The 14,742-nt window shown below is 37.6% G+C and overlaps 1 protein-coding gene across 5 annotated transcripts in view; it reads left to right on the top strand.

Annotated features, from left to right (window-relative positions):
- GPHN (gephyrin) overlaps positions 1-14,742 on the top strand; it is a 546,447-nt gene that overhangs the window by 441,854 nt on the left and 89,851 nt on the right. For all 5 annotated transcript variants that reach the window (XM_088839525.1, XM_055436130.2, XM_055436132.2 and 2 more), the window contains one exon: positions 6,940-7,032. In XM_088839525.1, coding sequence (XP_088695651.1) covers positions 6,940-7,032 — 93 coding nt within the window. The remainder of the gene's footprint in view (positions 1-6,939; positions 7,033-14,742) is intronic.

Raw genomic sequence — 14,742 nt, 5'->3', positions numbered from 1 at the left:
GTCACTAAGTCACGTCAGACTCTGCAACCTCATGGACTGTAGCATGACAGGCTCCTCTGTCCTCCACTATCTCCCAGAGTTTGCTCAAATTCATGTCTTTTGAGTTGGTAATGCCATCTAACCATCTCATCCTCTGCCGCCCCCTTCTTTTGTCTTTAGTCTTTCCCAGCATCAGAGTCTTTTCCAGTGAGTTGACTCTTCACATCAGGTGGCTAAAGTATTGGAGCTTCAGCAGCAATCCTTCCAGTGAATATTCAGGGTTAATTTCCTTTAAGAATGAGGGGTTTGATCTCTTTGCTGTCCAAGGCACTCTCCAGAGTCTTCTTGAGCACCACAGTTTGAAAGCGTCAATTCTTTGGCGCTCAGCCTTCTTAACAGACCAGCTCTCAAATCTGTACATAACTACTGGAAAAGCCATAGCTTTGACTATATGGACCTTTGTTGGCAAAGTGATGTCTCTGCTTTTTAATACTGTGTCTAGGTTTGCCATAGCTTTAGTTCTTTTGTGTATTGTCGCCATCTCATCTTAGTCTCTTCTGCTTCTGTTACATCTAATCTTACCCATTTTGTCGTTTTCCTCTATTTCTTTGTATTGTTCATTTAAGAAGGCCTTCTTATCTCTGCTATTCTCTGAAACTCTGCATTCAGCTGGGTTTATCTTTCCCTTTCTCCTTTGTCTCCTACTTCTCTTCCTTCCTCAGCTATTGGCAAAGCCCCCTCAGACAACCACTTTGCCTTCTTACATTTCTTTTTCTTTGGAATGGTTTTGGTCACTGCCTCCTGTATATTGTTATGGACCTCCATCCGCTCTGTCTGCTACTGCTAAGTCGCTTCAGTCGTGTCCGACTCTGTGCGACCCCATAGATGGAAGCCCACCAGGCTCCCCAGTCCCTGGGATTCTCCAGGCAAAAACACTGGAGTGGGTTGCCATTTCCTTCTCTGCTCTGTCTAGTCACCTCCAATCATAAGGGATTTGATTTAGGTCATACCTGAATGGCCTTGTAGTTTTCCCTACTTTCTTCAATTTAAGCCTGAATTTTGCAGTAAGGAGCTCATTTTTTCTGTATACCTCCCATATTACCCTGATGATATATTGTCACTGCCCATACTGTATACTATATTGTAGTCATATTTTTATTTTTTCCATGTTTCCCTTTCTCACATATTACATGTGAATTCCTTGAGGAAATCAGCTAGGCCTTACTAGTCTTTTTGTCCCCAGTGTTTAGCATATAGTCGGGTCCCAGTGTTTGATGATGAATGAATAGATAAACCAGTAACAAACCTTTTTTCCTTATTTAGAGGCAGAAGACCAAAGACATATCTGAGCTGAAACTTAGGGGTGTTCATTGGAAGGACTGATGCTAAAGCTGAAACTCCAATACTTTGGCCACCTCATGCGACGAGTTGACTCACTGGAAAAGACTCTGATGCTGGGAAGGATTGGGGGCAGGAGGAGAAGGGGACGACAGAGAATGAGATGGCTGGATGGCATCACTGACTCGATGACATGAGTTTGAGTGAACTCCGGGAGTTGGTGATGGACAGGGAGGCCTGGCGTGCTGTGGTTCATGGGGTCGCAAAGAGTCAGACATGACTGAACGACTGAACTAAAGATTCACTAGGCACAGAAAAGGAGAAGGAAAAAAATATTCCTGTCTAAGGCAACATTATTTGCAAAGGCATAGAAATAAGAAAAAGCCCACCATGTTTAAGATGCAGCAAATCATTCTTTGTATCAGAAACTAGACACTTGTCAGAAATAAAGCTCAATCTCAGTATAAACGTTTTCCAAATTATGCTGGACAAGCCTTACGCTGCTGTTGCTGCTGCTGCTGCTAAGTCACTTCAGTCGTGTCCGACTCCGTGTGACCCCATAGACGGCAGCCCACCAGGCTGCCCTGTCCCTGGGATTCTCCAGGCAAGAACACTGGAGTGGGTTGCCATTTCCTTCTCCAATGTGTGAAAGCGAAAAGTGAAAGTGAAGTCGCTCAGTCGTGTCCGACCCTTAGCAACCCCACGGACTGCAGCCTACCAGGCTCCTCCATCCATGGGATTTTCTAGGCAAGAGTACTGGAATGGCTTGCCATTGCCTTCTCCAAGCCTTACACTAGCACTACAGAATTCTTAAAATAGGATCTGTGTATTATTTTGTAGCCTAGTGAACCTTGGGTAGATTGTGGCATTTAAATAACTCACTTATAGGGTGTAGAGAACAGGGAACCTCCACCTACACTGTTGGTGAGAATGTAAATTGGTACAGCCAGTGCAGAAAGCAGTATGAAACTTTCACAGAAAACTAAAAATAGGACTACCATATAACCCAGCAATTCCACTCCTGGGCATGTATCCAAAAAAGCGAAAACACTAATGAAAAAAGATACATGCACCCCAGTGTTCATGGCAGCATTATTTATAATTGCCAGAATATGGAACCAATCTAAGTGTCCATCAACAGATGAATGGATAAAGACATTACATACACACACACACATACACACACAATGGACTGCTACTCATCCATAAAAAAAAGTATGAAGTTTTGCCTTTTGCAGCAATGTGGATGGACTTGGAGGATATTATGCTAAGTGAAGGGGCTTTCCCAGTGGCTCAGGCAGTAAAGAATCAGCCTACAATGCAGGAGACCCCAGTTCGACCCCTGGGTCAGGAAGATCCCATTGAGAAGGGTGGCTACCCACTCCAGTATTCTTACCTGGAGAATTTCATGGACAGAGGAGCCTGGCAGGCTACAGTCCATGCAAAGAGTCGGACACAACGAAGCTACTAACACACTATATATGCTAAGTGAAATAAGTCAGACAAAGAAAGATACTGTGTGATATCATTTTTATATATGGAGTCTAAAATAAACCAGTGAATATAACAAAAAAGCAGCAGACTCACAGATGTGGAGAACAAAGTAAAGGTTACTAGTGGGGAGAGGAAGGAAGGAAGGGGCAATATAGGGGTAAGGAAGTACAAGCTATTAGATATAAAATAAGCTACAAGCATGTGTTGTACAACACAGAGAATATAGCCAATATATTATAGTAACTATAAATGGAGTATAATCTTTAAAAATTGCAAACCACTTATTCTACGCTTGTAACTGATATAACATTTACAGCAACTATATTTCAATAAATAAATAAATACACTAATTCCTTGTCCATCTCAATCTGTCATTATTATTTGATTCTCTTCAGATTTGCTGGCTATTTTTTAGTGTTTATGTTTATAGTAAAATGGGAGTAAGGAAGGGCAATTATTACTGGAAACTTACATAACAGAATTTTTACTTTCGTTTCCAGAATCTAATTGCATCAAATTATGGTTGAGTAGACCCTATGCCTTAGGAACCATCCAGAATGGAATTGCACAATAAGATATATGAGTAACTCAAGCATTAAAGGGAGAAATCAAGTCAGCTGATACACCTTTCTCTCAATTGGCCATCAATGAGACGTTAGTTAACTTATGTTAAGCTGCTGCAGTAGCTAAGACTGTCAGTATCAACAGGCTTTCAAACTTAGCATACTATGTGTTCAGCCTCTTTCTTCCTGGAATACAGAAGTAAAAAGAGTCTTGATGAGCATGTATCACTTCTCTTGGGCTACTGGCAAGGACCTAGGGAGGAAAAATACATGTGCTAACTGTTGATGACAGCCGTTCTCTGTAGTTTTTTGTGGCGGTGGTAACACATAAGACTTACCATTTTAATCATGTTTAACTGCACAGTTCAGTGACACTAAATACATTTACGTTGTTTTGCAACTGTCACTACCTTCCATCTCCAAAACTATTTTATCACCCCAAACTGAAACTACATACTCGTTAAAAAATAACTTCCTATTCCTCCCTTTTCCCAGCCCATGACAACCACCATTCTACTTTTTGATAATTATAATTTTGAATACTCTAATTACCTCAAATAAGTGAAATCATATGATGTTTGTCCTTTTGTAGCTGGCTTGTTTCAGCTGTTTTCACTTATTTCATAATCCCTTCAAGTTTCATCCATATGTGTATGGATATCATATGTAAGAATTTCCTTCTTTTTTAAGGCTGAATAATATTCCTATATGTATGTACCACATTTTGTTTACCCCTTCAGCTGTCAATGGATACTTGGGTTACTTCCACTTTGTGACTATTGTGAATAATGCCACTATAAAAATAGGCACACAAGTTACCTGTTCAAGTTTCTGCTACTGTTTCTTTTGAATATATACCTAGAAGTGAAATTGCTGGATTTTATGGTAATTCTATCTTTAATTTTTTGAGGACTCACCTTGTTGCTTTTTTAAATGTTAGAACAGAGGAAGAGCAGTATGTGAAGGGTATGTAGCTATTGCCATTGTAGTAATGATTGAAGTTCTAAGATCTAAATTTCAGTCCTGTCTTAGCCATCTGTAAAATATGTGATCTTGGGTAGTTTACCCTGTTTAAACTTCTCTTAATTCACCTCTAAAATGAATATAATAATGCTTTACTAGATTTTTTAAAGAATTAAATGAAATTATATATGTGATATTACTTGGTAATTTATAAAATGCTATATAAACATTTATTAAACTAGATCAGCTGCCAGAAAAACTTAGCCCTGGTGCTATTTTGATTATTAAATGCTATTACTGAGTTATTCAAATCCCAGCAAAGTTATTCTCTTGGGATCTGTACTGGTGTCAAACTCCCATTTTCATTCACCACACTGAATAGTTTCAGATAAGGAGCTAACCCAAGTAGTTGATTTTGACCCTAAACAGATGCCATAGGGTCCACTACCAGAGGCTGCCTTACAGCTTCAGGTTCATTTGGGAGTTAATGTTGTATATGTGTGTACAAACAAGGCCCTCTAGTCCCACCACTTCCCTGATCTTACAAAGTGTGGTCCATAGCTCAGGATAGCTCTAGAATAGTTTCAGCCTCCTGAAGGTACCTACAGCTAGTTCTCCCAATTCAGGTATCACTTTCCTTAAAAAGGGTCAATATCACTATCACTGTGGATCAGAGTATAAAATGTTAAATCTGTCTGTACTTACTTCTTTGTCCTGGGTTCTGGAAACCAGAGGACCCAAAGTAACTAAGAGTGACAAAGCTAAAAACAAAAGACAGACCAAAAAAAACTCATCCATCCAGCTCTGGAAACAATAGAATTTTCTAAACCTATACAAACATGTGTAAATCAAGTTGTATATTACTTATAGTCTTTGGAGGGAAGTTTGATTTTTTTCCCCTCTTCTTCCTTCTCTACCTCCTATTAATTATTATATTACTTCTTTAATAGAAATAGTAATGATAATAATAAGGGCAGATTCTGACTAGAGAATTTAAGTAATTGGTCGTGACCCTTGAAACTTTTATTCTTACTGGCATGAAAACAAACTCCTGGGAGCTCGCCAAAGATTATTGTCATCCAGAGTATATGAATAGTGGTTTGAATAGTCACTTCACACAATACGTTACTGATGCTCTTCTTCTAGTCACTGTTTTTTTTTTAATAATAAAAAAACAATTTTATTAAAATACAAAGCACAATGCCAAAAACATCAACAGTTAAAATTTCACCAAATGAAAAAATACTACACAGTTGTAAAAAGCCACATTAAGTTATTTTACAACTGCCTCAAGCTGCAAAAAGAAAAAAAACCCAGTGCCATACCTAAGTTATCCCTCTCTCAAAATAATGCCATTTATGTTATAAACTATGAGCACCCCATCAAAAGACGGGAACTGCTTTTGTTAATTCATATATATATATATATATATATACACATATATATATATGAATGACTGTACCACTTTGCTATACACAAACACAACACTGTAAACAAAATATAGTACAATATAAAATAAAAATAAGTAACAGACCTTTGGGGCTTTACACAGAGTTAGAGTTCCTATCAAAGGGACAACAGCACCACAGCCGTACTGAATCCTCATGAAGGAGGCACATGAATGACTGGATTACAAGAGTTACAGGAATGAGAGCTGCTCACTTCCCAGAAACCACAGCTCACAGAAAACCAACAAAGGCACGAGACACAGACCATCTACTTATGAATGTGTAAAACTCAAGAAAGTCCACATTATTCCTACAACATGTTGCTTTTTTTAAGTTAATAAAGTCAAATTTTTGGCTAAAGTTAAATAGAATGCTGAGGAAGCTCCTTTCTTTACTTTTCTAAAAGAAAAAAATTATAAAAATTACATGTGATCATTGTAGAAAATTTGGAAACTTTCAGAAAACTATAGCATAGGGTATAAAAGTATACATAATTCTAACATATTGCAGTAAACTAATACTTTCTATTTTTATATATGTCCTTACCATTTTTTTCTATTGGTCTATACACATATATTTTAACATAGTTAAGATTATACTTTACATGTATAGTTCTACATATTTTAAAATGCATATTATAAGAATTTTCTTGTGTCAGTGAATATTCTTTATAAAATACAAATATAATATTTTGTCATAAGGGTACATCACTGTTTAAATTTCTGAATTGTTAATCTTTTTATTTCTTTCCATTTCTCACTAATACAAGCAACTGTTAAATAAACACATACAGGAAGACTTGTCCATTTTCTTAGACGTGAAATTACTATGACTATTTAAGAACTTACTTTTTAAAGAAAATCATCTTTGAGTTGTTAAAGGGTTTATGACACATCAACTTGAACACTATGTAGCTACTCATATTCAAATAACCCCTACAAATGTTACTATTCATTGACTGAATCTGATCTTTCATTTCAGACACTAGGATGCATCTCTTCCTTCTGTCGCCTATTCCATGGGATAGAAATCAGGAGATCTGACTGAGCCCTTATACAAGCCTTGTCAGACAAGTCCTTATGTCCATCTTGTTTAGGACCACCTGTTTAACCCACTGCATTCAACATCCATATTTTCCTTTTTTTCTCTTACAGATGGAATGGGGCGAGTCCTTGCTCAAGATGTATATGCAAAAGACAACCTACCCCCTTTCCCAGCATCAGTAAAAGATGGCTATGCTGTCCGAGGTAAATATTTTGGTTTTCTTGAGTATCAACATTCTCACATTGGTTTTGGGGGTTTGTTGGCTTGTTTTGCTTTGTTTTTAGTGTTCTGTTTTAGATTTTTGGCTCAACCCAGGTACCTAATGACTGTTACATCTGTTTCCCCCTTGGTTGTCAAAATTTATTCACAGATAACAATATTAACCTACACCTGTATATTTTATGGCACAATCTTGAGTAAAACTTCAGAGAAAATACTGTAGTTACTTGAAAATTCTTACTCACAAATAAATATGTAGAGATTGATTAAAAAAACACTGTGCCATAATTCTTTTCGCCTCTACATATACTAGATAGCAGACAATCTGAAATTTTCCAAATGTTTTCTAATGGAAAACATCTATAGATCCAAGGAAGACAAGCAAACTCCCACCATGGGGATAAAGTGGGCCAGTTTTTTCTTTTGTTTTAAATTCAAACATCAATAAGAGCTTCACAGAAAGCAAGTGTGAGGAAAACCTCTAAATCCCTAGAAGGTCCTGTATCTCAGAGCTCCAAAGCCCCAGATGGTACCAGCAGTTCACGCCTGCAGAATTGCCTGGGATGGCATAAAGCTGAAAAGCAAAATCATTTGCCTCCCTAAAGTCCAATTTAAGAAAACACAAAATGAAAATGCAACTGAATTGCTTAGAAACTAATATTGGTTATATTATATTGGCTGACATCATTGAAGAAACATCTAAAAACATTTCCCAGTTTATCAGAGCTGTTAACAATGCCAGTTCCTTTCTAATGATCATTTATGGAGTCCCTTACTTGACTGTCTTCATTTTTTGTTTTTTTTTTATACTCTAACCGTTAAAATATTTTCCTCTTTCTTGTGATTAAATATATTCACTAATCTCCTCAATGTTGCACCACCAACTCTTAGGAGGATCTTTCTGTGTTGGAGACAGTAGAACAAATGGTTAAAGTTATAGACTTCAAGCAAAGAAAGAGTGATCTGGGCTCTTGTAGCAGTTCCATCTGTGCAACTTTAAGCAAATCAGTTCAACTTTTTGATCCTTGGTTTTCCTGTCTATAAAACTATGATAATTATAACCATACTTACCCCAACAGGTTATTGTGAGGACTAAGTGAGACTGTAGAAAGTCTTAAAGTATCTGGCATAAAAAAAGCTCTCAATGTTTTTAATGTTTAATAATAGTGCCTATTATTATCAATCTTACTAGTATTATCATATTTACTTAAACCATCTCTGAAAAAAGGATAACATTATCTGAACTATTATTCTCATGAAACAATGGAGAGGTTAATTCCTCCTAATATAGTCTTTCTCATGAAGCTATCTTAAATGCACCTAACTTAGCTTGATCTCACTAAATTAGTTGTTTTCGTTGTCCAGTCACTAAGTCGTGTCCAACTCTTTACAACCACATGGACTGCAACGTGCCAGGCTTCCCTGTCCTCCACTATCTCCCAACTTTGCTCAAGTTCATGTCCATTGAGTCGGTGATGTTATCTAAATTAGAGCTGAAAACAAATAACAAATACCCACTGTCTCCTTTGTTTTCTAAGTTCATTTATTCTGTAATGTTTATTAAGATGAATATTATTCAGAAAGAAATTATTTTAGTAGTCTGATAGCCTCATTGACTCTTCTTTCTTATTCCCTCTAAAATGTAACTTCTGTCTGAACTTTTAATTGGTAGCCATATTGGATGGCTTTGAAATGAAAAAGAATTCTTACTTCCAGAGTAGAACAACTACAGCAGATGAAACACCAAAGGGACAAGAAAGTCTATTTTTTTTACATTCTCAGTAATATAAAGTAGGAGAAAGTGAGGAAGTAAATAATATGAGAGAATTATTCCAAAACAGAATGTTGTTCTGTGATTTTTACATAACGTAGCAGCAGCTCAATATAAAACTATTGCTTTTAGTTTTTTTAGTTAGCCCACATGAACAATGAAAGAGCCTTTCTGCAACTGTAGGATCTATCAAAGAAATGTATATATAAAATTACCATTTAGACTATCATATTCTATTGTTTTAAAGTGGTGGTGTTTTTAGTTATTTCACACATGTACACAAACACACAGAGACATTTAAAATGGCATCTCACAGTATAAAAGATTCAACAGACAATCTGCCATGCAGCTAATTCACATTATTTCTTTCCTGTGAAGAATTGCTAGTTCTCTAAGATATGGAACATACAACAGAGACATAACACATAACAGAAAACCATCGTGGAAATGCTTACATTTCAAAGGTGGAATGGTTGGTTAATTATGATCAACATCACAATTAAGGCCGCAAAGGTTCCCAGTGAACAAAAAGGCATGGTCTCGGCCTTTTCTGTTTCTGTCACACCACCCGTACGCAGTGTTTTGGTAAAGAGTAGCCTTGAGGCTGTTGTTGTGGCTCTCTACCACTCTACTTCCTATACCTCTTCTTTCCACCCTGTCTTCCTTTACTCCCATTCCTTCCTCCCCACTCCCTTTATTCTCCCTGTTTTTCTTCTCCTCTGCCTTTGCCTTAGGCCTTCCAGTAATAACCCGTGGCACCTGTGAACATTGCTAACCCTCTAGGTGTAAAGAGGTTCCTAACTTGCTCTGGATCACTAAGCATTAGCCAGTATCCTTCAGAAACATGCGGGATAAAACTCCAAACCAGTTGGAGGATCTCTTGCTTTAAGGTATGTGGGTTGAAAAATCAAGACAGTAACAAGTAGCTAAAGAAATAGGAACAGCTTTTAAAGAATAGGAAAGAATAGAGTATAAAGAAGACAGGAATTAAGCTGTGCTGTTGTAAACTAATAAGTCTAAAACTACATTCAGGAGGAGGAGGGAGTGAATTTGAAAAATATAAGCAGAGAGAATGAAAGTAGCATTTACCAGCTAGAGGCAATACAATAGTTTTATTCATATTTTTGAAGAGTTATTTCTCCCTTCACACTGATTAAGCTAATCATCTTCTTGATGCATTCACAGCCTCCTATAGAGATGTGGGTGCCCATTGTCTCACAATTGCTTCTTAGTTTGTTAATAAAGGCAAAGATATCTCAATACCAAGTTCACTCTCTTGAACATGTTCAATTTGAAAAACATCGCTTCAGAATTAGTTTAGGTATCATTTAGGCAAAGGAAAAATTATAAACAAGCTGATAATTATTTTAAAAACCATGTGCAGCAAACAATTCTGGAAAATTAAGAGAAATCTTTGCATTTTAAGTTAATAAATTTTTTTTCTTTTTTACATGCTGATTAAATACATGCTTATGGAAATGTATAAAATCAAAAGGAACATTTTAAAATTACCCATTATCTTACTGTCTAGCTGCTATTAACATTCTATGTACTTTCTTCCAGTAGGTTAAAGTACATACTAAAATTCAGTATAACCTTTTTAATTTTGAGCTAGTTCTTACTCTGTCACAAAAGTCATGTTTAAGAGTTTCTGTTTTGTCCAATTAAATCTTGTTTGACCGTAGCTGGTTCTCCAATTCATTTGACAGCCTTTAGTCTTCCACTGTAGGACACTTTGGATGAAGAAGAGAGCCTTATGATATAGGAGCACTACTCATGTGAGCCGAGAGATAATTTGAAATAATTAATTTTAGTTAATTCCAAAAAGCTTAGAATAATATATTTAAGGAAGTAATATATCTTTTCCCAAACTAACAATATATGGGCATTTTTTTCCTGGAAGATGATGATAAAGAATATGAAATGCCTTCTAATTCATCTGTTCTACTCCTTGCTCCCTGCTTTCAAGGCAGCAGATTTAAAATCCCAAACAATTCACCAGATTTAATCCCTCAGTATCAAGTACTAATCCTGTCGTGTTAGTCTCATCATCTACCTTTGCCACCACTCCAAACTCTTTCTATAATGTTAATTTTAGTATACACACAAATACTATTACCCTGTTGCCTATTCACCAGTCTTAGTTTGGTTCCATAGAGTAAACAAAATCTTAGTCCCTCTGCCTTATGCCTCCATTGAAGATACTTCCTAGGACCTCTGAAAGTTATGCTATCTCTCTGGCCTCCATTTATTCAACCCTGGCAAAGGTCAGTCTTCATTTCAATCCCAAAGAAAGGCAATTCCAAAGAATGCTCAAACTACCGCACAATTGCACTCATCTCACATGCTAGTAAAGTCATGCTCAAAATTCTCCAAGCCAGGCTTCAGCAATATGTGAACTGTGAACTTCCAGATGTTCAAGCAGGTTTTAGAAAAGGCAGAGGCACCAGAGATCAAATTGCCAACATCCACTGGATCATGGAGAAAGCAAGAGAGTTCCAGGAAAACATCTATTTCTGCTTCATCGACTATGCCAAAGCCTTTGACTGTGTGGATCACAATAAACTGTGGAAAATTCTGAAAGAGATGGGAATACCAGACCACCTGACCTACCTCTTGAGAAACCTGTATGCAGGTCAGGAAGCAACTGGACATGGAACAACAGACTGGCTCCAAATAGGAAAAGGAGTACATCAAGGTTGTATATTGTCACCCTGCTTATTTAACTTCTATGCAGAGTACATCATGAGGAATGCTGGGCTGGAAGAAGCACAAGCTGGAATCAAGATTGCTGGGAGAAATATCAATAACCTCAGATATGCAGATGACACCACCCTTATGGCAGAGAGTGAAGAGGAACTCAAAAGCCTCTTGATGAAAGTGAAAGAGGAGAGTGAAAAAGTTTGGCTTGAAGCTCAACATTCAGAAAACGAAGATCATGGCATCTGGTCCCATCACTTCATGGGAAATAGATGAGGAAACAGTGGAAACAGTGTCAGACTTTAATTTTGGGGGGCTCCAAAATCACTGCAGATGCTGATTGCAGCCATGAAATTAAAAGATGCTTACTCCTTGGAAGGAAAGTTATGACCAACCTAGATGGCATATTAAAAAGCAGAGACATTACTTTGCCAACCAAGGTCTGTCTAGTCAAGGCTGTGGTTTTTCCCGTGGTCATGTATGGATGTGAGAGTTGGACTGGGAAGAAAGCTGATCGCCGAAGAATTGATGCTTTTGAACTGTGGTGCTGGAGAAGACTCTTGCGAGTCCCTTGGACTGCAAGGAGATCCAACCAGTCCATTCTAAAGGAGATCAGTCCTGGATGTTCATTGGAAGGACTGATGCTAAAGCTGAAACTCCAATACTTTGGCCACCTCATGCGAAGAGTTGACTCACTGGAAAAGAGTGTGATGCTAGGAGGGATTGGGGGTGGAAGGAGACGGGGACGACAGAGAATGAGATGGCTGGATGGCATCACCGACTCAATGGACATGAGTTTGAGTGAACTCCGGGAGTTGGTGATGGACAGGGAGGCCTGGCATGCTGTGATTCATGGGGTCGCAAAGAGTCAGACACGACTGAGCAACTGAACTGAACTGAACTGAATGTGGAAACAATGAGACTTTTGTTACTGAAAATAAGTGAATAGCTATAAGAGATTTAAAGAGTGCTCCCAAGTGACTAGAAAATGAAAATGAGGGATAATTCTAGGGCAAATAGCCTTAGGATGATCATTTTCTGTATATTGCCATGTTGAATAGTTATCTAATGCTATCAATTTTATATCAAATGATATAATTAAAGATCTTCAAATAAAGAGATGAACAAGACTAAAAGTGTTTTCACATTAAAAAGGTGGAAGTGGAAGCAACTTCAGGGTCTAGCATTAAGCATTATAAATTGCTTACACAGTGCATTTGCTGTTAGGATTTGGTTTATATTGCTTTTATGACTTCCTCCAAATTAAATTCTACAGTTGCAAAACATAAAAGAAAAGCTATTAACCGAAATGCCAGAATTGGGGTGTGGGGGGGGCGGGATGGAAAGAGTCTAAGCCTTTACAGAAATCCTTGCAATCCATCCATTGTTTCTAATGGCATACTGTGGCTTATTTAGTTTCTTTCTTTCCAAGCTTTAGGTTCATCTGCCTCTGTACCTCCACTTCTGCCTCCTCCCACTCAAGCTGGTAGAATTCATCCTGAAAATGGCAACCTTTTTCTTTTTTTTTTAACAAAACTCTTTAATAGGTTTTTAAAATAAGTATCAACAAGTTAGGTAGATTGATCATTACTTTTCTGCCTTTATAGTAAATAACGAGCTTTGTTGGTGTAAAATCCGAACTTCTGTTGCAGTTCAATAATTTTTTATTTACATTTTCTATTAGTCTGAATTTGTCTGGATTCTGTTCAGTTTTACAGTGCTCTGTTTCTCAAAAAGGGTAGTCCCTGAACCAGCTGCATAAGCATCAGCTTGTTAGAAATGTAGAACCTCAGGACCTATCCCAGCCTACTGAATCAGAATCTGTATTTTGACAAGCTCTCTAAGTGATTTCTATGTACATTAAGAGTTGAGAAGCACTGTTAAAAGGGAAATGGTAAAAATGACTCCTCCATTGGTATCAGGGACTTTCTATAATGTTGGTTGACTGAACCTTCCTTAGCCAACAACAAGGAGGCATAGTTCCCAGGTGGAAATTTTCAGTGGAGAACCTAGTTAGAGTGAGACATATTCTCTCCCCAGTTAGTGTACCTTCCTTGGTAACAAAGCATCTTGCTGCTTTCACTTAAAGACTGCTTCAGATGATGGCTTCCCTGACACTCTATACCAGCCTGGCCCCATGTTATCTCTAGCCACTCTTTATATAACGACATTTGCTTGGAGTTCTTGTGCAGAACATTTAGATGAGTGTATTGAGTGTATGTGTATTAGAATGTGTGAAGAGGGAAACAGGAAAACAAGAGGAGGACTGAAGAGCAGACAGTTTCAAAGAAGAAATATAGGAAGTAATCCCTACTTGAAGAGATAAAAGAGCTGAAGAGATAAAATACACACGTTTATAAAATTATTTAAGAAAATTTACAAAGCACAATACTAATGCATACAAGACAGTTTACAAACTTCCTACCTAAGTATTATGGAAACACGAAGTTCATTTCTTTATTTTAACAAGTATTTAGTGAGCATCAATGATAAGCTTAGCACTATGTTAGACATAACCTATTGAAAAAGCAAGAGAGTTCCAGAAAAACATCTATTTCTGCTTCATTGACTATGCCAAAGCCTTTGACTGTGTGGATCACAATAAACTGTGGAACATTCTGAAAGAGAAGGGAATACCAGACCACCTGACCTGCCTCTTGAGAAACCTATATGCCGGTCAGGAAGCAACAGTTAGAACTGGACATGGAACAACAGACTGGTTCCAAACAGGAAAAGGAGTACATCAAGGTTGTATATTGTCACCCTGCTTTTTTAACTTACATGCAGAGTACATCATGAGGAACCCCGGGCTGGAAGAAGCACAAGCTGGAATCAAGATTGCCGGGAGAAATATCAATAACCTCAGATATGCAGATGACACCACCCTTATGGCAGAAAGTGAAGAAGAACTAAAAAGCCTCTTGATGAAAGTGAAAGAGGAGAGTGAAAAAGTTGGCTTGAAGCTCAACATTCAGAAAACGAAGATCATGGCATCTGTTTCCCCATAGATGGGGAAACATTGGAAACAGTGTCAGACTTTATTTTTGGGGGCTCCAAAATCACTGCAGATGGTGATTGCAGCCAGGAAATGAAAAGACGCTTACTCCTTGGAAGGAAAGTTATGACCAACCTAGATAGCATATTAAAAAGCAGAGATATTACTTTGTCAACCAAGGTCCATCTAGTCAAGGCTATGGTTTTTCCAGTGGTCATGTATGGATGT

This window comes from Moschus berezovskii, chromosome 9, assembly GCF_049115385.1.
Source record: "Moschus berezovskii isolate FMDL1 chromosome 9, NW_MosBer_1.0, whole genome shotgun sequence".
Taxonomy (NCBI): Eukaryota; Metazoa; Chordata; class Mammalia; order Artiodactyla; family Moschidae; genus Moschus; species Moschus berezovskii.
Note: the sequence above shows the minus strand (reverse complement) of the source record. Positions and strands in the feature narration are given on the sequence as shown.